This window comes from Pinus tabuliformis, chromosome 5_1 (genome assembly GCF_031772625.1).
Source record: "Pinus tabuliformis cultivar Carrire ecotype Pingquan chromosome 5_1, CPIR1, whole genome shotgun sequence".
Lineage (NCBI taxonomy): Eukaryota > Viridiplantae > Streptophyta > Pinopsida > Pinales > Pinaceae > Pinus > Pinus tabuliformis.
Genome location: NC_142305.1, coordinates 239,180,740 through 239,206,869, shown reverse-complemented (window position 1 = coordinate 239,206,869; position 26,130 = coordinate 239,180,740). Strand labels below are relative to the sequence as shown.

The 26,130-nt window shown below is 37.2% G+C and overlaps 1 protein-coding gene across 1 annotated transcript in view; it reads right to left on the bottom strand.

The window, feature by feature from the left end:
• Positions 1–3,043: 3,043 nt before the first annotated feature.
• LOC149164292 (thiamine pyrophosphokinase 1-like) overlaps positions 3,044–26,130 on the bottom strand; it is a 120,140-nt gene continuing 97,053 nt past the window's right edge. The window contains exons 4-6 of the mRNA XM_089432018.1: positions 4,276–4,377; positions 3,665–3,914; positions 3,044–3,401 (exon numbers count right to left, since the gene is read on the bottom strand). Coding sequence (XP_089288144.1) covers positions 3,250–3,401; positions 3,665–3,914; positions 4,276–4,377 — 504 coding nt within the window. The 3' untranslated portion in view covers positions 3,044–3,249. The remainder of the gene's footprint in view (positions 3,402–3,664; positions 3,915–4,275; positions 4,378–26,130) is intronic.

Sequence of the window (26,130 nt, the reverse complement as noted above, 5' to 3'; positions counted from 1 at the left end):
CTTTTAATTAAATATTTGTAAAACGAATCTTTAAAAGGAAAAACCATATCCTATTGATATTATTAAAATCTTTAAAAACAAATATTTCCACATCAAAATTGTAATATTTGAAAATATTAATTTGATATAGTTTTATTATAAATTTTGTATCATGCTATGCTATGTAAAAAAAAAACCATTAAATTTAATATTAATATTAATATTATTAGATTCAATAACTTTGGATTAATAATTTTTGGAAAAGTTTACATATCCAAAAATATGATATTTTTTAGACACATAATAAATCTGAAATTAAATAAATCTAGACGGGTTACAAAGTAAACACATTTTTTCTATTTTTAACTAAATTATAATTAAAAGAAATAAAATTATTATTTATAATTTAACTTAAAAATATAAATTTACTTAAATTTTTACTTTAAAAATTATTTGTAATATTTTGTAATTTTACTTTTAAATCAAAGCAATTTTTTAAATTTACTTTAATATTGATTTATATTTTTCTTATTATAATTATTTTTCTAATTACTTTATTTATATTTTCCTTATTATAATTATTTTTCTAATTACTTTTTAATATAAGCGTGCAGCGAATCATAATGAGTATTTCCATAGGTAGCTCCCAATTTGAGCAATAAACAACCTGTCTTCATCAGAAAAGAGCTCGAGCGCCCAATTTGGGCAAGGCTATCATATTCCCATAAATGCATAGGCGTATTTGAGAACCTTACCCAGACCACATTGGATGACATTGATGTTGTTCCAAGGTAGTAGTATGCAGACCAATGGGCAAGGAAGGGACTTGCTTGATCCCAAACCATATGCCTCCTTTTAAATCTTGTTGCTTCTGAACCTGGTTAGAAAACAGGGCATAAAGGAACCGTCGTCACAAAAATAGACTCTGAAATCTCCTCCCAATTGGGCTCTAAGCCACTTAATAAGTGAATCAATTGGCAACGATAAACGATTAAATTGACAAACAGTGGTAACTTCAATCGACATTGAATATTCCAAAAAGATGTAATCTACTTGAAGATAAGACTCACCAAAGAATCAGCCTTCTCCACTATAACTATCCACCGCTAGTCTTTGAGTTTTCTCCTGGGCTTTCTCCACTATAACTGTTCACTACTAGTCTTTCAGCCGTCTCCTGGCCTTCGCGTTGCTGCAAATCATTAGCCAAGGGCTTCCTTGAATGACTTCCTGACCCCATGACTCCATTGAAATGCGATCTCCAACTCTGCTCTCACACTAACTTATAGAATCCACTCACCTTCTCCTTGGCTAGGTGAACAACGGATGACCAGGGCAATAATTTTAACCACTTGCAGTCGATCTTCTCTATACTAGGGCTTTCATTAATTAGGTTTCTCTAGTACTCTTTGACACAAGTTCGATTCCAACCACTACCATTATAACCTCTAGGTGTCTACCTATGCCTTTGCCACAAGTCCAGAGAATCAAAACCCCTTACATGACACTTCATTATCACAATGATCACCAATTGAACTGCACCAGGCTAATTATACATCACATCTTAGGTTCATCATAATATTGTTTTAAAATTTTAGTTTTGCATTTTATCCCCACGCTAATATCACATAAGATCCTCCTTATGTGTAATGCACATTTTTTTTGGGTAGGTTTCTTTGCAATGTTTCAACTAGACGAATACTAGTAGTCTGTTCCATGCTTAATGGTAATCAAAATTGTTCTCGTCACTACTACTATATGTACCAATAAAACGAAATTCTAAATAGCTATGCCTTGTTCTCTTGCTACAACAAACATAAGGAATTCAATATTAAGTTTGCAGTAAGATTTTGGAAACACCAACAAAATTGCATGTAACCTAAGTCACCTGACACGAGGATTCGGGACACGTAGGATTCGGGATTCGTGGTGTCGGATTCGGGAAACGCTGACCCCGGAACAAGACACGGTTAGGACACGTTATATATTATTTTATTAAAATATATATATATATATATATATTTAAAATATATATATATATATATATCTTAAAAATTAGTTATTAGCATATTTCTTACACAAATTTTAATTAATGATACAAATTTATTGATTTCAAACATAGATCTTCATCTATAGCTATTAGCATGCATAGTACATACAAAATTCAAATAAATGTCAGTGGTACTGGTCACATAAATGAGTTACTAATGAAATTTCCCTGTGCCAAGTGTGCCAAATAATTAGAAAATTTTCAGTACTTTCTGAGCTGTACTGGAGCACTTTGAAACAAACAGTGAAAATTATAATAAGGTTATGCCACTGTCATATTAGATTTATGCACATTGCAGATGTGAGGGGTTTTTATGTTGATTTAAGTTTGATTTTCTCACTGTTATGAAACTAATAGGACAGCTGTAGCAAAATGATGAAGTAGGAAACATTAGGAGATCAAACCCTGGAGGCTCAACCACTAGAAGTCTAGAACCCACTTGCACGAGAACCTAACTTCAATGCTTCTGCAAACCCACCAGGGATCAGCTCAAGAAACAAACATTTGCTGAAGCCTGACAGTGACTGATATGAAAGAAAAGGAAGAAGATAAAGCAAAACAGTCATTGCCAGAGAGCTTTTGCACAACTCCCAGTCTCAGAGTCATTGATGTATATCAGTATTAGCTTCCAATTTGGAAACAGTGGTCTTGTTGGTCTATACAGAAGCAGTGAATGCGAATGAAAACAGCGAACTTAAACCCCTAAAAACGAATCCGAAACCAAAAATCGTTCCAAAAATCGTGACACGTTCCAAATTTTTCTGACACGCTCATGACACGACGTACCCGGATATGACACGACGAGTCATGGAAATATGACACGTGTCAGGACAGAATCGTGTCCGATTCGTCCGATTCGGGATTCGTCCAGGGGTTAGGACGAATCCGGTTTCATAGCATGTAACCCATAAAAACTTTTTCTAAGAGGGAAAATTCTAATTACTCTACACGATGTGATGCTCGGATGAACCATTCACACATTAAGATGTGAATGCTTAGCTGAAAAATGTGTTCCCATAAACCAGAAGCAGAACATGACAATAAATATAAATTTATTGTTTGAATATTACAATAAAGTTAAAATCACAGCTTGCAATTTAATTAATTGAATCACTTCAACCTTTTTCCATTGATATTGATCGAACACGAGCAATTACTATCCTCGAGTTTTCCTCCCCATTTTTTCCCAAAAATATAACAATAGGCCTTTCACTGTGGATTCCTCAGACAAAATTGCTGAAAGGAGTGGATTCGACATTCTGATTTTGAATGGATGATGTCCAAAGTAAATCCGCATCCGAGCATACTGTTACCTTTTCATCTCTTAATACGTTTGATGTGCTGATTAGCGAACCAAAACACATTGGAGTCTCATCTGTAAAATTAAGCCAGCCATGAGATTTAAACTCACAAAAATCAATTGAAATAATTTTTTCTCCCAACTTATAACTATAATTTTTTCCAATGTTTCAACTAAATCAAAACATTCCCCTATTTCGCTTTCTTAGAACTACCTAATTCCCTTTCTTAGAGCTAAAACCAATAGCACTCATTCTGCTCGAGTGTTTTTTGTATTTAGCATACAAGTGCTGAAAGTAAGAATCTTATTAGGAGGAAAAAAATTATATTTGTACTTACTCAGATCCCATTTTAGGCCACTGGTGGTAGTACTCTGAGATGGTGCACCAACAGGAACAAGACCACAATGTGGCCCTTCAACTGAATGATTTATTAAAATCTTATGGAAATGAGTTTTGGGAAGAAGATAAACAAGACTATGATTGCTCAAGAGAACAATTCGAATGTTTGAAAATCTATAAAGAATATTGATATTTCCCAACTCGTGGTCAAATCTTCCTCCAAGTGCTCCCACTACAAGAAGAGTCAACTGGAAGCAAGGGAAATATTATGATGAAATAAGAACAAGATTAACAAATTCAAAAAAGCAAAATGAATTTATGTGCAAGAAAATCGTAGCTAAGGAAAGAACGAACTAAAGTCTAGCAAGGAAAGAACACAGCGAAATGCTCAGCTTTACAATTATTCCAACTGGAATAAATTTCCAGAGAAAACTTATCTGCAACCATAGGACAATACCATCCCAAGGTCCCAAAGACAGTCAGAACAATCTCGTAATCATCTTTTTCTCGTTAAAGGTAAGGACTTATTATAACACTGAAAAAGATGTCATGATAATTATACATGGCATCCGATATAAGTTGGATGCAACACAATTTCAAGATACTTACATTAGACTTCTCCAAATCTGGCGTGCGATCCCTAATGAAAGCTATACATTTGTGAAGATCTGTTGTATCCTGATCATATGACTCATCCAAGACAGTTGAACCCTGAGAAAAAAGAGTACAAGAATAAATGATGAATACACATGGTAGATACTACTAGCCAGGTTATAAAATTCAAAGCTACATCTTTTCTCAAGACCTGGGGTCTCCCAGTGGTGATAAGTAAACCAAGAAAGTTGAAACCCAGAGATACGGGTAACCAAGTAAACATAGAATACATACAACGAAAGTACTACTGACCATGCTATCGAGGTTATATCCTGGATTCCTCTTACTGAACTAGGCATTTGCTCCTTAAAGTTGGAAAATGATAGAGTTTTACAAAGCATTGGGATGAAAGAAGAATTGCACGATATATGAATCATCCATCAATCATTTCATTTCACCTCATTTCACATCATTTCACATCATTTCACCTCATGGAAAGTACAGAAACTCTATATAAAGCAGTGTTGAAAATATCGGTATCGACAAAATATTGGCGAAGGTCCAGAAAACATCTTATCGGCAATATCGGCGAAAATATCGACAAATATCGGCAAGCATAAAAAAATCATAATATATTCATTTTTTTCAGATTTCTAAACATATAAAGCAATAACAACATGAACGAAACACATTGACACATAAATATGAAGAAAACACTGATATATATTATGTCAAATAGAAATGATACATCAAACTTCAAAGGCGATACCAAATCCTACTGATCCCTGATAATTGTCCAATGAAGGACTCAAACAAAATAAAATCACATGTCTTGTTGATCCCTGATAATTGTCCAATCAAGGGCTCAAACAAAATAACATCACATATATAAAACTTTAAAAGTATTTCATCATCATGAGTTATAAACTTATGTGTAGCAAAAGTTGCAAAACAAATAAAACTAGTAGCTATTTATCTGAGACCATTAGCCTCTCCCTAGCAGCTTTCTTTCTGTCTTGTTCAGCGATTGCTTCAAGAGCTTTTTGTATAACCTGTGCACTAGAAACCATACAAGGCATTACATCTGCATCATGTGCAGAGAGTCTAGCCAGATGGTATTTCAATCGTGTAACCCCTCCTGACATCTTGGCCCCACACAATTTGCATGATATATATGCCCGAGTTGCCCCACCAATAGCCTCCCCATACTCCCAAAATGGGTCCAAGGCTTTTGGCATATTTGACATTTGTAGTGAACTAATTCAAACCTAGGGCACAAAAAATTGGCATTAAACCCCCCAACACAAGAAATAATAAGTAATAACCACCTCATTTAAAAAAAAATTACTACGTTATTTGCACTTTGCAATGTGAATGAAAAATGGCAATAAGAGGGTGCATAAGACCGTTGGAAAAAAAAAATGAAGCTTGCTGTCCAAATATGGAGAAAACCCTTGCATTGGCTCATGGGCATGAAAATCATATGGAAAAATACAAAGAAACAAAATGTTGGTAGGCAAAGAGGCAAGCAAGCATAACCCTAAATCTATGAAAAAAACATTAACATAGGGATTTTTAAGAACATACCTATTAATGGAAGAAATGAAGTTTGTCTCACTATCCTTCAATCTTTGATCCACAAAAAAATCTTGGTGGCGATGATCATTGTTTGATCCTCAAACCCTCCTTGACAACCACCATGAAACTCTTCCCCTTCCTTCTCCAACACTCAGAGACAAAAATGAAGAAAAAAAACGATTTTCCCTTTTTCTAGCCGCGGAAAAACACGCCTGGCGATATTTTATGCCGTCTCGCGATATTTCGCTGAGATATCAACGATATCTCGGAAATATTGCGATATTTTCGGGAGCCAAAAATATTGAGATATTTTCTCGGTGATATTTCGGCTCGCCAAAAATATCGCGATATTTTCTATATTCGACGATATATCGCCAATATTATCTTCACTGATATAAAAAACTAGTTTAGAGAGGCACATTCTATAGAGAGATTTATTCTACAATGTAATATGTGGGTAATGTGTAAGTACAAATCCAATAAAATTAAAATTAAATAAAGAAAATTATTAAAATAAAAATAAAATAAAAAAATATTTATTTGATGTCGGTCCAAAGAAATTAAAAATAACTATATATTTTTTTGAGTATTTAGAAATTGTAATTTGATTTATGTTAACAAATGGAAGAAATTTTTTCTTTTCTTTTCTGAATTTAGAAATTGTGTTTTTGACCTAAGATTAATTAGAATTAGAATTATAATACTAAAAAATATTAGTAGATATATAAAAAAAATTAATTAAAAAAATCATTTAAAGATTTAAAACCTGTATAAAAACTTTCAGAATATTCCATAGAAATTGATAATTTAAAAAAGGTTTGTTCCATTTGATCCTTTCCAGACATAAATCCAATGTTAAATAGATCTAAACTGGTTTAACATATTATCCTGTTTTCATTTACAGTAGAACCAAGTATAACTTTGTTTCAATTTACATACCATATGGATGCAATAAAGATCAATTACAAAAGCAGTCATCAAATAACTTTTATTGGCTTCTCCAAATGTGGATCTCACGAGAATGAGAACGCAACATTCTTCTTCTAAGAAGAATATGCCTATGGAATTCGAAAATTACTGATAGGTCATAATGTTGATCTTCGGATTGTTGCTAGAAACCCCACCAAGGAGTTTATTAAGGAAATAAGTCACGGTGTGGAGGCAATTCATTAAATGTAAAAGCCAACAACACTATAAGACTAATGCACTAACATCCAGTTCCATCGCTGATTACTTAGACTTATACGTACTCTTAAGCTAAGAAGACTTGAAACTCTTGGGCACAACTTCATAGCTAATGCGTGCAATAGAGCAAAACTATGGAGGAGTGCTGCAAAAGATAATCTCTCCAATCCAGTTTTACGTTTGAACAACATCAAACTCAAATATTCCTTCTTAAGCGAAACTAAGTACTTCTCATGCTACTGGATCTCAAATTTCAAAGAAAGGAATCTCCTTTTCAAATATTAATGAACTTCTCCAGAAGCAATACAAAAGAGATACAAAAAACCCTCTTTGCCTCAATCGACTTCTGCTCCACCAGAACCAAATAACCCAATGCATCTAATACATACAGATATGTTGCAAGTGGGAAGCTCTGTCTGATTGAGTGAAGAAGTGGGATGCGGATAGTCAGTGCACTGCTCACAGAAGTAAAAGCAGTGAAGCAGATTCTCAGGTCTTTTCTGTGGTCTTAATATGGCGGTGAAAGAGGGTTTTCTATGGTTTGTTGGGATGTGTGTATTATGCCCAAGGAGGAGGGGGCTGAGCACTATTGATGTCGTATTCCAAGGGATCATTCTGGCAGCTAAGCGGGTGGTAAGGTGTCTTGAGTGCTTCCCCAATGGCAGATTTTATTGCATCATAGGTTCCAATCATTTCAGCATCCACTTAAGGTTCACGGTGATTTTGTCTTACGTGATATCCTCTCCTCCCCTCATTTTTACAGAAAATATATACTCCTTTCTACATCAGAAGCATGTCCTATCCCCTATTGTGAATGTTCAATGGACCTCTATTGAATCAGACGACAAGGTACACAGTGTTTGATCTCTCTGCCTCAGCTACAAACTACAAGTCTTTGCAAGGTTGGTTATTTTTAGGGGCTACCTACTAAAGCTTGTTTTGCTAAGAGTCTACTCACTGATGATCGTTGCTTAGTATGTGGTCCTCTAGAGATGGTGAAGCACATTTTTCTTGGACTGCAAATTTGCGAATAATTGTTGGAATTAGGTCCAGGTTCATCAATTAGCATTGCTTCAAGGGAAAATACATTGGCCAGCAGCACTGTTTGGAGACTTCCACTACTTTGTGCTTTCTTCTTTCTTAGGGATCTGGCCAATTACCCCCTCGCATCTAGGGATAACCACAGGAGATTTTTCTTTGATGATCCACATCACAGACAATGGTCCCAATGATGGCATTCAGGATTTACCAAAAACAGCTACTCGCAAATGCCTTCCACATCATGCTCAGCTCATTCTTTTGATGATTATGGTGCTAGGTACACATGAGGTACATTTATTCATTGCTTCATATTGAGTATTAATGCCAAATGTATTTGGCCATGAAAGTAATGACCAGATAATGAATCACGATGCTTTAAAGTTATGCCTTTTGCCTTGTTTCATCTTGGTGGTCATCATCTTCTCCTAGCCAAATGTTGTCACTCTTGGGTGCATTGGCACTATTGGGGGCTTTGATAGGTGTAACATGTACATGTCCCAATCCATACATAACATGTTGTATCTCTCCCATCTCTGATATCCGACCTTTTGGGTTGGTTGCCATGTGTCACCTTCTCCTAGCCAAATGTTGTCACTCTTGGGTGCATTGGCACTATTGGGGGCTTTGATAGGTGTAACATGTACATGTCTCAATCCATACATAACATGTTGTATCTCTCCCATCTCTGATGTCCGACCTTTTGGGTTGGTTGCCATGTGTCACCGACTCACCCCTATAGGTTCATGATTCATAATTCCACGAGAGGAAGGGACTTGAATAACTGAGGTCGATGTATCTTTATAAAATAAAGGAAAGAGCAGAATATAAAGTTCAAAATGTAGAAGAAAATGAAGGGATATCATTGATAAGTTAAAAGCTAAATTAAAGCTTGAGCCTTACATCATTACTAGAAGGCCATTTCCCCAACTTCTATGCAACAAAACATATAACTAAAAAGACTAAGTTAAATTATCCTAACCCCCTGCAATAAAAATGCATAAACAAGAAAAGGGATCTTTTTGAAATGAAGTAAAAGAACAGGGAATATAAGAAAACAAGAAAAGGGTAGGAAAGGAGTAGTAAGGCAAGATGTCAAGGAAAGACTAATTCAATGCATAAGCACTCCCTCTACAAAAGTGTCACTCATGAGGATGAATCTCATAAATAACCTTGGGTGACTATGACACCACTTATGAAGTAAGACCCCAAACCATACCATATGTTAGTGGACATACATTTTGACAGGTTCCTTGGGAAATACTTTTCTTCCTAGGTATAGACCTGTGTTGTGAAAATCGTAATTGGGATAATATCGGTGAGGGGAAAAAATCATAAAAAATCATAAAAATCGGGAAAAAATCGGTAAAAATCAGGAAAAAATTGGAAAATACAAAAATAATAACCGTTGCAGCTCCAGGTATATATTTCTTGGGCCAATACCATTCAGTGCTGATGAAGCCACCTTTTTACAATATCCCTCAAACACACATAACTGTATTCTCAATGCAAAGGTTCGTATCCAACTTTCAGTGCCCTGATGCTACAACGCTTGCTAGGTGCATTATCTGGGTGTTTCACTAATAGACAAGAGCCAACACTGCTAGGCATTCTCATTCCTTCCATGATTAACAAGAATCAAACAAGCTCCATGCAGGTTCAATTTGACACATTAAAACTGATTTCTGGGTGTACAAACAAGCAACGCAGAGATTGAATTGCAGACAATGCAGAGAATACAAAAATGGCAGTCTAGCGTTGATACATTCGTTCCACAAGTTCTGGTTGTCACATCATGCCATCGATTTTCAGAAGACACACTAGACTCTTCAAACCAAGTAATGGATCTCAGATTTGTTTGTAACAGTGCACAATTCCTTCCGCGATTTTTTCCCATTGAATTGCGATTTTTCCAACGATTTTTTGGGAAAAATAAACTTTTGTAAGAATCGCGTGATATTATCGGTTAAGTGAAAAACCCGCGATTTTTTTATTTTATAGTGATAAGATTGCAATTTTTGCAACACTGGTATAGACACACCTAATAGGGGGTAATGATGATCCTACCTGAGGAGATATCTTTTCGATGAATTTGATAACTTTATGAATTTTCAAGTCTAGGGCTTATGGATAAATACAATTTTTTCAGTAAGTGGTGTCTATAACTCTTGTTGGAATTTTTTTTTATAGTATTTTACCGTAGAGCACAGTAAATAATTTGTTCAGTTTATTTAACAAATAGAAGAAAATTTTTGAAATGAAGTAAAAGAACAAGGAATACAAGAAAACAAGAAAAGCGCAGGAAAGGAGTAGTAAGACACGATGTCGAGGAAAGACTAATTCAATGCACAAGCACTCCCTCTACAAAAGTGTTGCTCATGAGGATGAATCTCATAAATAACCTTGTGTGACTATGACACCACCTATGAAGTAAGACCCCAAAACATACAATATGTTAGTGGACATACATTTTGACAAGTTTCTTGGGAAATACTTTTCTTCCTAGGTATAGGCACACCTAATAGGGGGTAATGATGATCCTACCTGAGGAGATATCTTTTTGATGAATTCGATAACTTTATGGATTTTCAAGTCTAGGGCTTATGGATGAAAACAATTTTTTCAGTAAGTGGTGTCTATAACTCTTGTTGGAATTTTGTTTTACAGTATTTTCCTATAGAACATAGCAAATAATTTGTTCAGACAAATAGAAGAAACTTAATCAGTTGCTGCAGTAGGATTTTGGATTTTGGAATTTTCACAATAGATGGTTAACATAAGTGCCTACTTGAGGAGATATCTTTTCGATGAATTTGAAACCTTTATGGATTTTCAAGTCTAGGGTTTATGGATGAAAACAATTTTTTCAGTAAGTGGTGTCTATAACTCTTGTTGGAATTTTGTTTATGTATGATTATTAAGTGTAATTGTACTTCTCTAGTGGTATTGGTGCATTTGCTTCATATAGATCTTAGATTTAAATTCCTTCTCATAAACTCTAGGAAGATTTCTAGAAGAGACTCTTCCTTTGAATTGTCTTGAAGCTTCTAAGGTACTATGAAATTTTATCTATTGCAATTACTGGAAATTATTCTTCTAACTCAAAAATTAATTATGCAGTTTATTTGTTAAGACAAATAACGAATCAAATCACAGCTGCAATTTTCACCATAAAAATACTGTGGAAAATAAAATACTAGGGAAAACCGGTGTAGCAAATGAGGGTTTTAATATTAATGTTCAGCAACAATTCAAAGTACAATAATTTAGTTTCCTAGCTGGCAATCTAATCTAAAGAAAATACTAGCAAAAATATAGTGAGAATTTTCTCAACCCAAAGTTATTTTCTGCCTCCGAAATAGCTTCCCTAGCATCTATGCTGAGATGCATGCGTCACCCTCTGCGTAGTGCCTACGCTGGCCCTATGAAGATTTCAGCCTTACTTCCTTCGACTCTTCCGAGAACTGAAAAACTCCCCCCCAAAATGCTACTTCTCTCCTCTTCCACCTACTACTTGTTGAAAAAGTAAATGTAAATGTAAACAACCCAATATGAGGGTAGATGTCACATAAAAACGTAAACATGTAAATGTAAACGTAAAGGTAATGTTTAAACATCAATCTAATTATTAGTATGTATAGACACAATATAAATTTAAAATGCTAAGATGTTTACGAAAACTCAAAAAAGATGTATGGTAAATAAATAAAAATATAAATAAACTAGAGGTATGGTAAATAAATAAAAATATAAATAAACTAGAGGTATGGTAAATAAATAAAACTTTTTTTATATTTACTCCAGAGGTATGGTAAATAAATAAAAATATAAATAAACTAGAGGTACAGTAAATAAATAAAACCTCCTTTTATATTTATTCCATAAACCTCTTTATATTTAAAGAAAACTCAAAAAATATGTTTTATTTAGGTGAAGCCTATGAGCCAAATACCATGGGACAAATAATTATTAATACCATGGGCCAAATACCATATTTATAAAAGAGGTATGGTAAATAAATAAATATAAAAGAGGTATAAAGAGGTATGATAAATAAATAAAAATATATCAAATAGGATTAGAAATCAACATCTAATTATATACCAAGCCTATGGGCCAAATACCATGGTAAATAAAAGAGATATGATAAATAAATAAAAATATAAATAAACCAGAGGTATGGTAAATAAATAAAACTTTTTTTTATATTTACTCCATAAACCTCTTTATACTTACTAACACTCAAAAAATAGGTTTTATTTAGGTGACGCCTATGGGCCAAATACCATGGGCCAAATTATTATTAATACCATACAAAAAAACATTATTAACCCTAATATTAATATTAAAAGATTAATATTATTATTATTATTAAATATAATATTCATATTAATATATTATAATATTAAATTTAATAACTTTGGATGAATACAATATTATTTTTTTATATTATAATATATCATGATATATATTAACTCTATATATATTAATATATGGGGGGGAAGAATAAATACATAGAGTGATAGGGATGGAAAGATAGGGGAAGTGACAAGGGAGAGATGGAGATAAACTTAAGGATAAGGGAGAGGAGAAATGAAGATAGAGAGAGGGAGATGAGTGAGAGATGTAGAGACAGGTAAGAGAGGGAGAGGGAGACACAAAGATGGAGGGGGAGAGAGAGGAGAGAGGGAGGGAGATAGTGAGAGGATTGGGGGGTGGAGAGAGAGAGAGAGAGATGGGGGAAGAGAGAGGAAGGTAGGAGAGGAAGGGAGAGAGAGGAATTGCAAGGGAGGAGGAGAGAGGGAGGGAAGAAGAAATACATAGAGAGTGAGAAGTGGAGAGAGAGAGGGAGTGACGAGGGAGAGATGGAGAGAAAGTTGGTATGTTTAGGGGTGAGATAAAGAGACAAAGAAGGAGAGATGGACGGAATTGGGGAGAGAAGGAGAGAGGAGAGCGGGAAGGATCAGTCAGTGTGATTTTCTGGAGCTGGGTTTGCTGAGAAAATTCGAACAAGTGATCTGTTTCAGCGAGGGGGCAATGAGTACATAGCAGAGAGGTAGAGATAGTGCCTGAGGGTCAGCGCAAAGCTTGGAGAGGCTGACGCGGAGGCATCAAAAGCCACGCAGAGGCAGCTAGAGACTGCGCAGAGGTTGAGGGTCCTGCATGGGTGACGCAGAATGCCAGAGAGCTGACGCGGAGAAGTAGAAGGTTGACGCAGAGGCTTCTAGAGCTATGTTGAGGCTAGCAAGGTTGACATAGAGCCTTGGAGAAGCACTGGAAGGATTTTCATGGGGCAAACTAGTACTGAGAAGCTGAATCTCTGCTTCCGAGAAGAGGTATTACTGTTGTGTAGAAATCTCTGTTGGGTGAGCCAGTTCTGGGGACGATTGTCCAAAATAACAGTGTCCCTTGTGTGTTTGTCTAGTATTTCAGTTGTTGATCTGTATATGAGTTGAGGCTGCATTTGTTAGTATTTATATGAATAAATAACTTGTTAAGGAATAAACAAGTAGGTGAAATAAACCAGATAATGCAGTAGGGATTTCTAATGGGTAACATTTAGAAATATCAACACTTGATGAGGGTTGGAAGACTAAGTGATGGCATGACTGATGATTGAAAGAGACTTTCCTAATGAAAGAGACATAAATGCAGAATTCTTACATGATGACACACTCATACATTGAAAACAATGAAGAAACCGGTGTCCCAAACATTACTCATGTTGTCCTAAAATTTTTATGCATAAAATTTAAGGACAGTCACAAAGAAAAATAAATTTTGTCAACTTAGAGGCATATTTTCTCAATGGGACCTAGACCCATTGAGAAATAGGATTTTTTCCTCTTTCCAATGAGCCCTTACTTGCCCCGAACTCCCAGCAATTGAGGAGATAATGAATTTTTAAGATTGAAAAAATTATTTTGATAGTGAGTCGACCTGCACCTTGTCTTTCAAGTTGACCTCCATACAGTGATGTGTCTTTTCATTTTGTTGTACGAAAACCTCTATTTATTAGGGATCCGAGCTCATTCTTTAGCCATCATTTTTCGTTATGAAGTTCATAATTCGGTGGGAAACACCAAGGAGGACAGTAGCGGATAGCGAGAAGTATTCTTGAAGATAAGGACATAAAATATTTATGTTCTGGGTTTTTAAAATGAAATTGACACCTCCAGGTAGCCATAATTGTATTCTCAACGCAAAGGTTCGTATCCAACTTATCCCTCATAAAAGGTGGATTCATGAGCCCTTACTTGCCCCGGAACTCCTAGCAATTGAGGAGATAATGAATTTTTAAGTTAGAAATAAATATTTTGACAGTGAGTCGACCTACACCTTGTCTTTCAAGTCGGCCTCCATACAGTGATGTGTCTTTTCATTTTGTTGTGCGAAAACCTCTATTTATTAGGGATTCGAGCTCATTCTTTAGCCATCATTTTTCGGTCTGAAGTTCATAATTCGGTGGGAAACAGTAAGGAGGACAACAAAGGATAGTGAGGAGTATTCTTGAAGATAAGGACATCGAATATTTCTGTTATGGGTTTATAAAACGAAATTGACACCTCTAGGCAGCCATAACAAGTGTTGTGACCACACTCGGACCTACAACAGACCTGTGGCAAATATACTTCAGAGCTACCTCACTGAAATAGACTCAGAACTGTGGTAACTCGGACAGAGGTAAACTCTAGATCTTAACTTTGGACTGTGGCACATCTATCTCTTCGACCTAAAGTCTCACTTCCTGTGGCTCGGTTAATATTACTGTGACTGCGTAGATAGCTTTGTGGCACATATAGCTGATCTCTACCTCGGATCTCTTGTTGTAGTCTATCACATCGAATTGGTGCAACAACCTTCTCATTAAATCGTGCTTGTTGTAGCTTTGAATTGTGTCATCTACAATGTGAACAAGATACTCTGATCGCCTCATTGACTGTGTTATCATTGGCTCTGTGACTGCAAAGAAGGATTGGATAACATCAGGACGTTGAAGAAGAGCTTGGGTACAGTAGATAGAGACACGAAGATTCTGTGTGTAGACTTCCTATGGGATTAGCCTCAGAGAACTGAAGTGAACAGTCAACAAAGTCAAGGAAGGGTCAAGGCCAGTTTTACACTATTCTAGATTCAGAGTTGAATTATGATTGCAACATTAATACTCCTATACCTATAGTGAAGACTAATGGTGGAGACCTATTTTGGACAGTCAAGCACAATGTTTGAAGCTAAATAAATATGTACGGTGAAGAATCTTATTGAAGGAACACAAGTAAGTATATCACTCATTTTTTTTGTATCAACATACATTGAAATCAGTGAAGGGTTTTGGAGCATCTATTAAGGAGCCAGTGGAGATTTTTTTGAAGACATGTTTTAAAGGATAGCTTGAAGACACTCTTGGAGACTTTGATTGAAGCCTTTGTGGAGTAACCTTGAAGAAGATTCCAGATTGAAGACACTCTTGGAGACTTTGATTGAAGCCTTTGTGGAGTAACCTTGAAGAAGGTTCCAGATTGAAGACATCACCTTGGAGACACTATTGAAGATGCCTTGAAGGTCTTGAAGATAATGTTGAAGACCATGATGCATTAGCCATCATGAGGTAACTTGAAGATCCTTTTTTTGGGTACCATGAAGAACAACGGAGACACCTTCATGTGAAGAACAAGGTTGTCATTGATGACGAGACATGGAGACTAAAGTGAAGGGATAGTTGAAGATTGACAGGGCTCGTTGAAGAAGACATTGGGAGCCGTGAGTTACTACCAAACATATCTTGACGAAGTATTGCAGTGGGTTGGAGCCTCAAAAAGACAAGGTTGGTGCCTTGGAGGATAGGGTTGGAGCCCTAGAGGATCGGTGTCCTGAAGAAACCAGGTTGGAGCCTGTACCAGAGAAGGGTTGGTGCCCTAGAGGTTGGAGCCTCTAAACGCAGGGTTGATGCCTTGAGAAGATAGGGTCGGTGCCCTAAAGGTTAAAGCCTCACAAAAGACCAAGTTGGTGCTTGGAAAATACAGGTTGGAGCTTGGGAGATTGAAGATTGGTGTCTTCATCTAGGGTTGGAGCCCTACACAAACATTGTACTTGATTTATCGAGATTAATAAAAGTATTTATTCTTATTGTTCATTTTGTGTTCTAATTATAAGTGATCTAACTGGTAAAAGTAACAATTGAAAAGGAATAATGATTCACCCCCCCTCTTAGTATTTCCAACACCTCAAGGATCTTGCCCTTCATGTAGTCCTCCTGACTACAACTCAATATCGCCCCACCTCTTCTCTAGAGGTGCATGAGCACTCATGGCGCAATCATCATCATCACCCTCTTTGTCAGCTTGCGCTGGAGCAGCCTTTGAGTCAGACTTCTCTTCTTTGCCCTTCTTCCGAGGGCACTAAGTGGCGAAATGACCCAATTCTCCACATTTGAAGCATCTAACTTTGGATATATATTTATTTTTCCTCTTCTGTTGCCCTTGTTGTCTCGTTGATGCAAGAGTTGCATCCTCCTCTTCCTCCTTCTTGGCTCTGATCCCTTTGTCGCTGCTTCCCGCCTTGGTCAACCGTCTGATCTCTTCCTGTCGAAGAGCTGCCCACATCTCCTCCCAACTGGGGAGAGAAGCCCTGCCCAAGATGCTCTGGACAAAGGTTTCCCAGTCTTCAGTGACTGCATTCAGGGTAGTCCTGACCATGAATTCAGGATCTGGTGTAGACCCTACGGAAGTTAGCTGGTCTCGAATCCCTTGCAACCTGAGAAGGAAGGGATCGATTTCTTCTCCCTTCTGCATCTGATACTGTCTCAGCTGACTCTCAAGCAACATCTTCCGTTGAACGGAAGTTCCCTCGTACAAGGTGGTCAAGGCCTCCCACATTTCCCTTGTTGTGTCCTTCTCAACAATATGTGGGATTATTGAATTTGAGACAAATGAATCTTGATGTGATTATCGCTGAAAACCTGTCTCAAAAAATATGTGGGATCACATGATCCTTAACCCCGTCCAAGATCATGCACTTAGCTTTTTCCTGAGCCTCCTCGTACTTCTTCAAAGGATCAGCACCAATTGGAACAACAACAATCTTCAAGGCATAATCCTTGATCCGATTTTTGTCCAAAACTACTAGGATCCTGGCCTTCCAGATGACAAAGTTGGATGCTCCATCCAACCTGTCTTGATCCCTCGGTCCATTAACTGCCACCTCTGCTCAAATGAGTGTCAAAAGGTTTCTCTTCTCCCTCTTTCGTTGTTGCTCCAGCAAAACTCGGATATGGATTTCTTTGGCGCTAGAAATCCTCTAAGGAACAAGCTCCCTCTAAAATTTGATTTCCTTTACGAAAATCCTTCTTCCAATAATAGCCGAATCACCCCTCTCTGATCTCTCTTTGTTGCTGCTCAACACTGGATCTAGATTTCTTGGCAAGAAATCTTCTAAGGAATTGATTCCCTCTACTTTGCTTCTGCCCCACTAGGTATTGTTTTGCACCAACAGAATTAGCACCCCACCAGCAACTCCAGATGAAGTTTGCGTTGCACCTCTAGCCTCGGCAGCCGAAAAAATGAGACTCAACAGCCTTTGCGCTAGCCCAACAATAATTGCACTGCCCTTTGCAGCTACAACATCACACATACAAGCTGACGCAGACTCTGCGTGAGCTTCCCTCAGTGACTATGTCACCCCTCCTCTACTCTCTTGGCTAAAAACTGCGTTGTCTCTCGGGACAACTGTCTTCGGCACAGATTCTCCTCTGTCCTTTCAGTGATAGCTTCAATCTTCCTTGATCTGCAATCACTCTGATACCAGTGAAATCTTTTTGAATCTAACAAACCAAAAATCCTACTGCAGAAAACTAATTTACATTACCTACTTGTATTCTTCATTTAACAAGTTATTTTTAGAAATGTTCAGAAAATATTAATGTAAATACACTGCAGCCTACACCACTATATAGATCAAGTACTGAAAAATAAATGAGACAACCATGCAAAGGACACACTTATTTTTGGACTAAACGTCCCCGGAAAAACCCAATGCAGGAAAACTGGTGCAGCAGCTCTGAGGGTTTTCTATTATTAAGCAGAAGTTCTGAATACAAATGTTGGTTGCCCTCTCGAAAAACCAGTGACAAAGAAATACAATGGCGGAGAACTTGAGTGAGTTTTACTTCACTCCACCCGGCGGAATCTGGCTGATCCGGCAGCAAAACTAGCTAGCCTCGGCTACAACTTCACTGCCGCTTCGCAGTAACTGTTGGGCCTGCATGGAGCTCTCTAAGGCTTCACATCAGCTCTGTGTCAGCACTTTTGTCCACTACGTCAGCTTTCCTGGCTGTTCCGACTGTTCCTGGCGCTGGCCCTCCTGGCTCTGCGCTAGCTCTCCTAAGAACTTCACCTCAAAAAATCGATTTCCTCAATCTCTCTGTGTGTCTTCTCCAACTGACACAAAGCCTCCATTTATACTTTTCCTGTTGAGAAATCTACGACCGAGATTACGTCTCTAATCAATGACTAAGATTAAATTAGACTTGATCCTCGTCTCTTAGAACCTTCTCACCCATATTTTCATTAATACCCATTAATATCTTAATTTTCCTAAGTTTAGACTTAGGAAACCCCATTAAAAATATTAATTATTTTAATAAAATACAATTTGGGTGGAATTTCTCCAACCGATTTTTGGGTCTTGGAGATCTCATGTGTTCTAGCCTCTCCACAAAATTTCGGAGCTAAAGCACATCCGATGCTAACCAAAAAACAACAATAGCAATCATAAATTAATCAAATTTTATTAAAAAAAATTGTGGTGATTTTCTTAAGATTAGAACTTAAATATGCTTCAAAAGTTTTCTGACCTCCACCATTAATAAGCCCATTCACATTAGTCAAGGAAAAGGCTCCTCGACCTTGAAGAAATAGGTCTAAAAAATATGTGGCTTCTCTTAAAAAAAATTGCAAGCGATAAAAGCCTTTGAAAAATCAATTTCTATGCCAAAAATTTATGGGGAACCCTCCAAAAATTCATTGAAACACCTGCAAAATCACAAGGTTTGGCAAACAAAATTAATGGCAAGCAATTAAATCCCTAGAGGGCTTGAGGCCTAGAGAAAGAGAGCTAGAAAATTCTATGGCCCTCAAGAAAGGGTCTCCAAAATTAATATGAGCCACAAACAAACCCTCATAAGGTGCCAAGGCAAGCCCAAAGGCTAGCGGCTACCCTAGTGTTGAAATTTCTAAGTCTGACACATTAGAAATCACCACTACATTATCTGGTTTATTATCTCCTACTTGTTCTTTCCATTAACAAGTTATTTATAAATATAAATACTGAAATAAACACAAATGCAACCTTAACTCATATACAGATCAACAACTGAAATAATTGAGACAAACACACAAGGGACACCATTATTTTTGGACAATCGTCCCCAGAAAAACATAATACGGGAGAATCGGTGCAACAAATATGAGGATTTTATTATTATGCAGTTTATGAATACGACTAGGGTGCCAGAAATAGCTCACCCCACAAAGAATGCCCTTGACAGTAGTACCTATCTTTGGAGACAGATATTTTGGCTGATTAGCAACTGGATGATGAGCCCCATAGTGACAATTCCTTCGTTGGACAGCGAAAGTTGCTCCAAGCTTCCCTCTGGAACTGTGTCACCCACTGGAGACTGCATCACCCTCCTACAGCTCTGTGTCAACTCACCAACGCTCAGTCTGCCCCACGAAAACCACCCAGCACTGCCTCTTGGCCCTGCGTCAGCATTGCTAGCCTCTGAGCAGCTACTGCTGCCTCTGCATCACCCACGCTAGCCTCCTCAGTGTCTGCGTCAGCCTTCCTAGGCTCTATGTTGTCCCTCTGGCACTATCTCTGCCTCTCTACTATGTATTCTCAGCCTTCTGCCGAACTGCCCCTCACTGCAACATATCACTAGCTCGATTCTCTCAGCAAACCCTGCTCCAGAAAATCGAACTGACTATTCAATTTGGTATGTCTCCAACTAACCCTCAAGCCTCTTCTTATACTTTTCCTGTTGAGTTTTCAATGACCGAGATTAAGTCCCTAATCAACGGCTAAGATAAGATTTGGCTTCATCCATGTCATTTAAAACATTCTCACCCAATTTTATATTAATACCCATTAATATTTTAATTTTCCTAAGTTTAGACTTAGGAACCCCATTAAAAATATTAATTATTTTAATATCTCTCCAACCAGGTGGAATTTCCCCAAACGATTTCTAGGTCTTGGAGATCTTATGTGCCTTACCCTCTCCACCAATTTTCATGGCTAGAGCACATCTGATGCTACCACAAATCAACACCTAGAAGATCAGATCTAAAGAGAAAATGGTAAAACCCCCAAGCAAAACCCTTGGAAAAATTTGCAAAAATATTATGGAGGAAAACCCTTGAACAAATTTCGATTTGGAAGGAAAAATAGGCCTCCAAACCCTTGCAGGCACCAAGAGAAGGCTAGACAACTCTTTAAAAATTTTCACTGCCCTCAAAATCCCTAACCCTCTAGGCTAGGAGGTTGGTCCTAGCTTCAAAAAATGATCTTCAAAAAATCGATGGGATCAAGCCTGCGAAAATATATACAAATAGATCAAAGCCCAAAATCGATGCCCTTCTTCAGATCTGCAAAGAAGAATAAAAAGAAAAAACCCAACAAGTATATACAAATATATGGAAATATATACAAGGTTAGAAGGAAATATATACACAAGATCTATTCATAAATTTACAAGTAAAATCTCTTTAAATAGCAGATCTATTCATTAAAGTTCTAAAATAAATTTTGAAATAGTTTTTAAAGAGAGATCAAATTTAGATCTAGAGCAAATGGTAAGCAAAATCCCTTTTCTTATTTCGAAAGATTAGTCTTCAAGTGACCCACTATGGGTTCTTCAGCTTCTATGCATGAATAGTTGGTTAATTCAACTGAGAATGTCCCCAAGTATCCAAGATTTGATCAACAATATAATTTTCTACACACTTGAAAGATAATTGTTAGATCCACAGAGATTTGGATGGCACAATGATAGAGGAGTCTAAGGGTTTAACTAAAAACCAATAGATTTGCTCCACCTAGTGTGTTTCTCCAAATCTATAAAATGATGCAAGGTAATTGTACACCAATGAATCTTCAAGAGCTAGTGGAAATAACAAGATTAAAACACCATTAAAACATTAAGCACAAAAGATTGGAAAGATTATACCATATAACTCAAGAATAATACCATAGCTTTTCCCCAAAGACTTTTATTTTATTTCTCAGAAGAAAGAAAAAAAAAAAAAAAATTACAAGGATAGCAGAGCTTTGCTTGACCAAGTGATCCAAGAGGATCTAGACACATTTCCCAAGGAGCACCATGGTGAAGATAAACTCATTCGAATCCTAGGTTGAAGGTGTTTTCAATTTGAATGCAAATGTGCTCATATTTAATTTTTAAAATTTATAAAATTGAAATTGAAATTTTGAGAGGATTATCCTCAAATTCAATTTCTAAATTTATGTTGAAGTTGAGAGCCTTTAGGGATTACACTCATCCATAGGGTTTTGGATAAGGCCCTTGATAGTAAGATTTGAGAGATCTACTCCACATATATCTCAAGGTTATCTTTTAAGGGATTCATTGAGTTATTTTCTCCCTGGAGTAGGGGATCTAAGGAGATATTTTGGGATCTTGAAATCTATATAAGACCATCCAATGTACTTTGTGAGGAATGAGATTTTGGAGAGCTTGAGAGAGACATCTTGAGAAGCTTTTGGAGAGCTTCATTTTGAGGAGAGCTTGGAGAGCTCCATAGGTCTTTCAGAGGTTTTGTTGATTGATATGTACAAGTCTTAAATTCCTTTGTGTAGAAGACAGCTCTAGGTTGGCCACCTTGTTGTAAAGAGAAATGTACATCTTCCTCATTTCAATAAGACAATAAAGCGATTCGACCTGTTGGAGGCAAATCCGGAGACGTAGCCTAGTGGAGGGGGTGAACTCCATTATCAATGCTTGATGTTTGCATGTTTTGTTTATTCATGATTGGATTAAGTACTTTTACATTTACCTAGGACATAGAATTAATTAGATTTTTGGCTTAGAATTTTAATTAATTTTTTATTAGTAAATTTAATTAATTAACCTATGAGGGGATACATTATTTTTTCAACCCTCAAGACACTTTACACCATGATTTTCACATTTTTTACATCTCAAGGGGGAAAACCCATTTGCAAAAGGCCCTCACAGACTACCCAGTGCTGCGACACAAATATAATCTAGCAGATCAAGCAATTTGTAATAAAATAACCTAACCAAATAGTTAGGATTATTCTCAAATCACTTTTACATAGACTCGATCTAGAATACTAGGACTCCCCTAAGATCCCAGTGACAAAATCCATTCCGGTTTTGAGGTAAGGTTGAAGGAAAACTTTGTCGACCATCCGAGAATGGATCGGTGAGACAAAAAACCTCCCTGAATGTAGATCGTCACCAAAAAAGTAGGTTTACCTAGGCAATTACATACACGACACGGATCTACCGAGATTATTTACATTATACACATGCAGAATTGGTTTACATTATAACATGATAATCAGGATGATGATGATAGCTGAACGGCACGGACACGTCAATCAGGTGCTATCCCTTTTGCGAAAAAGGGGGTGTACTACTATGGGTCGTTGACACGTAGTGGTCAAAAACTCCCATGCTCACAAAATTGGGGTTATTACAATCGTCCCCGCCAAAATTTGCTTGTCCTCAAGCAATGCTCGAACAAGCGCTCCCTCTCTCTATTGGCCCAAATTGTCACTGCAAACAATACCGAGGTCCCAAATGTGTCACTGAGTCATCCTGAATGTGTGCACCATCCTATCATAAATGAATCCCTCAATACAAGGGTCCCATGCTAATTTCATAAAGATGCCATCATGCTGATACTGGGCCACTCTAATTATAACTAACTGCCCATCGTGCGCATACTATATCCTCCTCTCCTGGAACCTAATGATGAAATACCAGTAAAGGCCAAATACATCTTGCCTAGGCATCTCCATGATGCCAAATCCTACCCATCTATAGCTAACCCCGAACCTATGCAACAACAAGGAAAGGTTTCCTAGCCATATGATGAAGGCCTTCGCAAACTCCCATGTGTCCACCCAAGAGTGAACTAGATCACTCTCTATCATGACTTCGCTCATCATGAGACAAAGTGATCTATCAACCAACTGAATCCCTAGATCCCATTGCCAGACCTGCTACAGCATAGCTCTGACAATTACTGAAATCCATTCGCGCCTCGTCTCTAGTCCCTACATGCAATCAATATATAGGCTCCATTTATCATGAACTAATCTGATGCATGCTAAACTGCCATGTGTCTGCCACTACGTAGTACCGATGACTGCTGGAAACTACATGTGTGAAATAGCTACCCCCTAAATGCAGCCAATAGATGGGTATCTGATACTTGCAATCAACTCAGTGTATGCAGATCCATTCGGCTCCTGCCAGCCATCACCACTAAGTCTTCCATCCTCCCTTTTGATAATGTGCTAATACAATGTCTGGAGCCCAGACACCCACTGGAAAAATGCCTCAGTCATACACGGTATCCTCTGCTCATGCAAGATTCTGACATGCCTTGCGGAAAGAGTACCACATGTCTCCCCCGTGACCAGCTCTGCAAGGTGATCCCCTAGTTGGAGGGTGATCCCCCAATTGGAGGATTCAACGCATCTTTCGTAACAAATGAATGTCCTTACAATAAGAAAAAAAGATGACCTGGATATATTACAAGAACGATATACAAACCAAAACAAAAATTGAAGGTACGCTCTTCCATAACTTTTAGATATGGTCTAAAGTTCTTGAGGCTTCTCGATCATTGAAGAGTTTTTGACTAGTCTTGAATTATTAAAACATTGTTCCATTTCTCACCAACAAGGATGTCTTTCATAACAAGCTTTTTGAAATCATATTTAGTCCTACAGGGATAAGATAATAGCTTGTTCTTTCAACAGATTTAGTGATAGTAGCTTCTCGGCTTTTGAAGGATTTGGTCTCCTAGAGTAATCTTTAGATCTAGAACCTTATTAAGACTTCAGGATCATGATCACACAACCTCATACATTTTTCAGTCTTCTGAGGTTTACCTGAGGCTTATTCGGCCTCTTGAAATTGTCACTTTGATCGTTGAGGCACGAACTGATGTCAATGGAAATACCCTAGATTTATTTCTTGCAATGTATCCATACATTTTATAGGTTACTGGCTTTGCTAGACTTCATTGCTTGTGTGATTACCTAGATCTCCAATGCATTACACAGCTAAAAACAGTTGTTGATCTTCTCAATCTTGATCTAGGCAAACTAGGGCTAGATAAGATCAATTTCTAGGGCTGCTCTTTCATGCCCTAGCTCTGATCCCATGTTAATTTTAGGGTAGTTCTCTTAGTTGTTTTCACATGATTATTCTTTTCATCCATTCTTACATTTAATATTATACATCATAACATAATTATTTAGAGAACTACAGTAACAAAACATGAAGAGACAGTTGTTAGTTTTGTAGCATTGGACAAGTGTTCTAGTCTAGACTTTGGTTAGAGAGGCTAAGAAACACAAGATCTCAAAAACCCATAAAAGGTTTTAGAAGAAAAAACCTAGAGATAGCTCAATTAATTTAATTGATCAATAATTAAATATTTCCTAAGTCTAACTTAGGAAAAGTGATTAATTAATAGCAATTAATTGAGAAAGGTGAGAAACTCACATAGATTGAGTTTGAGATTATCTTAGTCGTTGATGGGAATCTAATCATGGTCGTTGGTTCACCAATGAAAAGCAGGACGTTGAGTTGAAGATAAACACACCAGTAATGCAAGTTCCTTGGCAAATCAAGCTACCCAATTGCAAAGATCAAGCAATGGAGAGAAGTTTGAGCCAAAAGGAAGGCAGGAGTGAGATTAAGGGAGCAACAATAGCGTATTCCAACGAAGATTCCCAATAGCAGAGCAACAAAACTAGGAGGTCGAAATATTTCTGCAGGAATGCCGAATGGCTAGTGCAAGCAACTAAAAACCCAGTACGAGTTGCGGGAAGAGAGTTTGCAATATTGTCGGAGGTTAGATCAAGCTTCAGAATGCCAAGAGAATTTCTTCCAGTCGCAGAGGGAGGCAGGATGACTCACTTGGAGCCAAGCTAGCAGGTCGTACGATTTTCCCAGGCCAGGCAGTGCAAATTCATGGAGGCCCAGTTTCTCAGTGGGGTTTGAGCAAGTCAGAGGGAGGCCGAGATAATTTGCAAAAGGGAGAAAATTTTTCTCCAAATTATTTTAGCAGAGATTTTGTTGCAAGATTTCCAGTTTGGCATCTAGATTGTACTCAAAATTTTCACTACATAATAATAATAATAAAAGCCTCATCCATTGCACCGATTTTCCCACATTGGGTTTTTCCGTGGACATTTGTCAAAAAATAACGATGTCAATTTTATTTTGTGTTTGTGCTCTATTTTCTCAGTTCCAGTTTTTATTTTCCGCAGTATTTTTGTGGTGAAGAAATTGCAATGTGATTTATTCGTTATTTCGTCGTAATGAAATAAATTGCATAATTAATCAGTTAGAAGAATAAATTCCAATTACTACATTTCGAGGAAATTTTCACAACATCCACACAAGAATTTACCCTAGGAAAACCCTATTCCAAGGAGTAAAACCTAGCAATCCTTTCCTCATAGAATCTAGTCAATAGGAGAGACATCAAAGTCAGACTCAAAGACAAACCTTCTCCATCCTCCTAGTCAAGTCTTGCTCCATAATAGTGCCTCAGTCCTGCTCAGATATGCTTCAAGCATTGTCTCAGATTTATATCCTTTTCATGCCATCATATTATCCTTTGTTTGCCTTAGGTTCGCTCTCTTTGATGACCTCGGATTCACATTTTTGTAGCCTCAGAAAGACCCGAATTATCAACAGATAGTTTGCCTCAGATTCATCCACTTAAGAGCCTCAGACAAGGCCGAATTTGTCTCCCACAAAAGAGATGTGAAATTGAT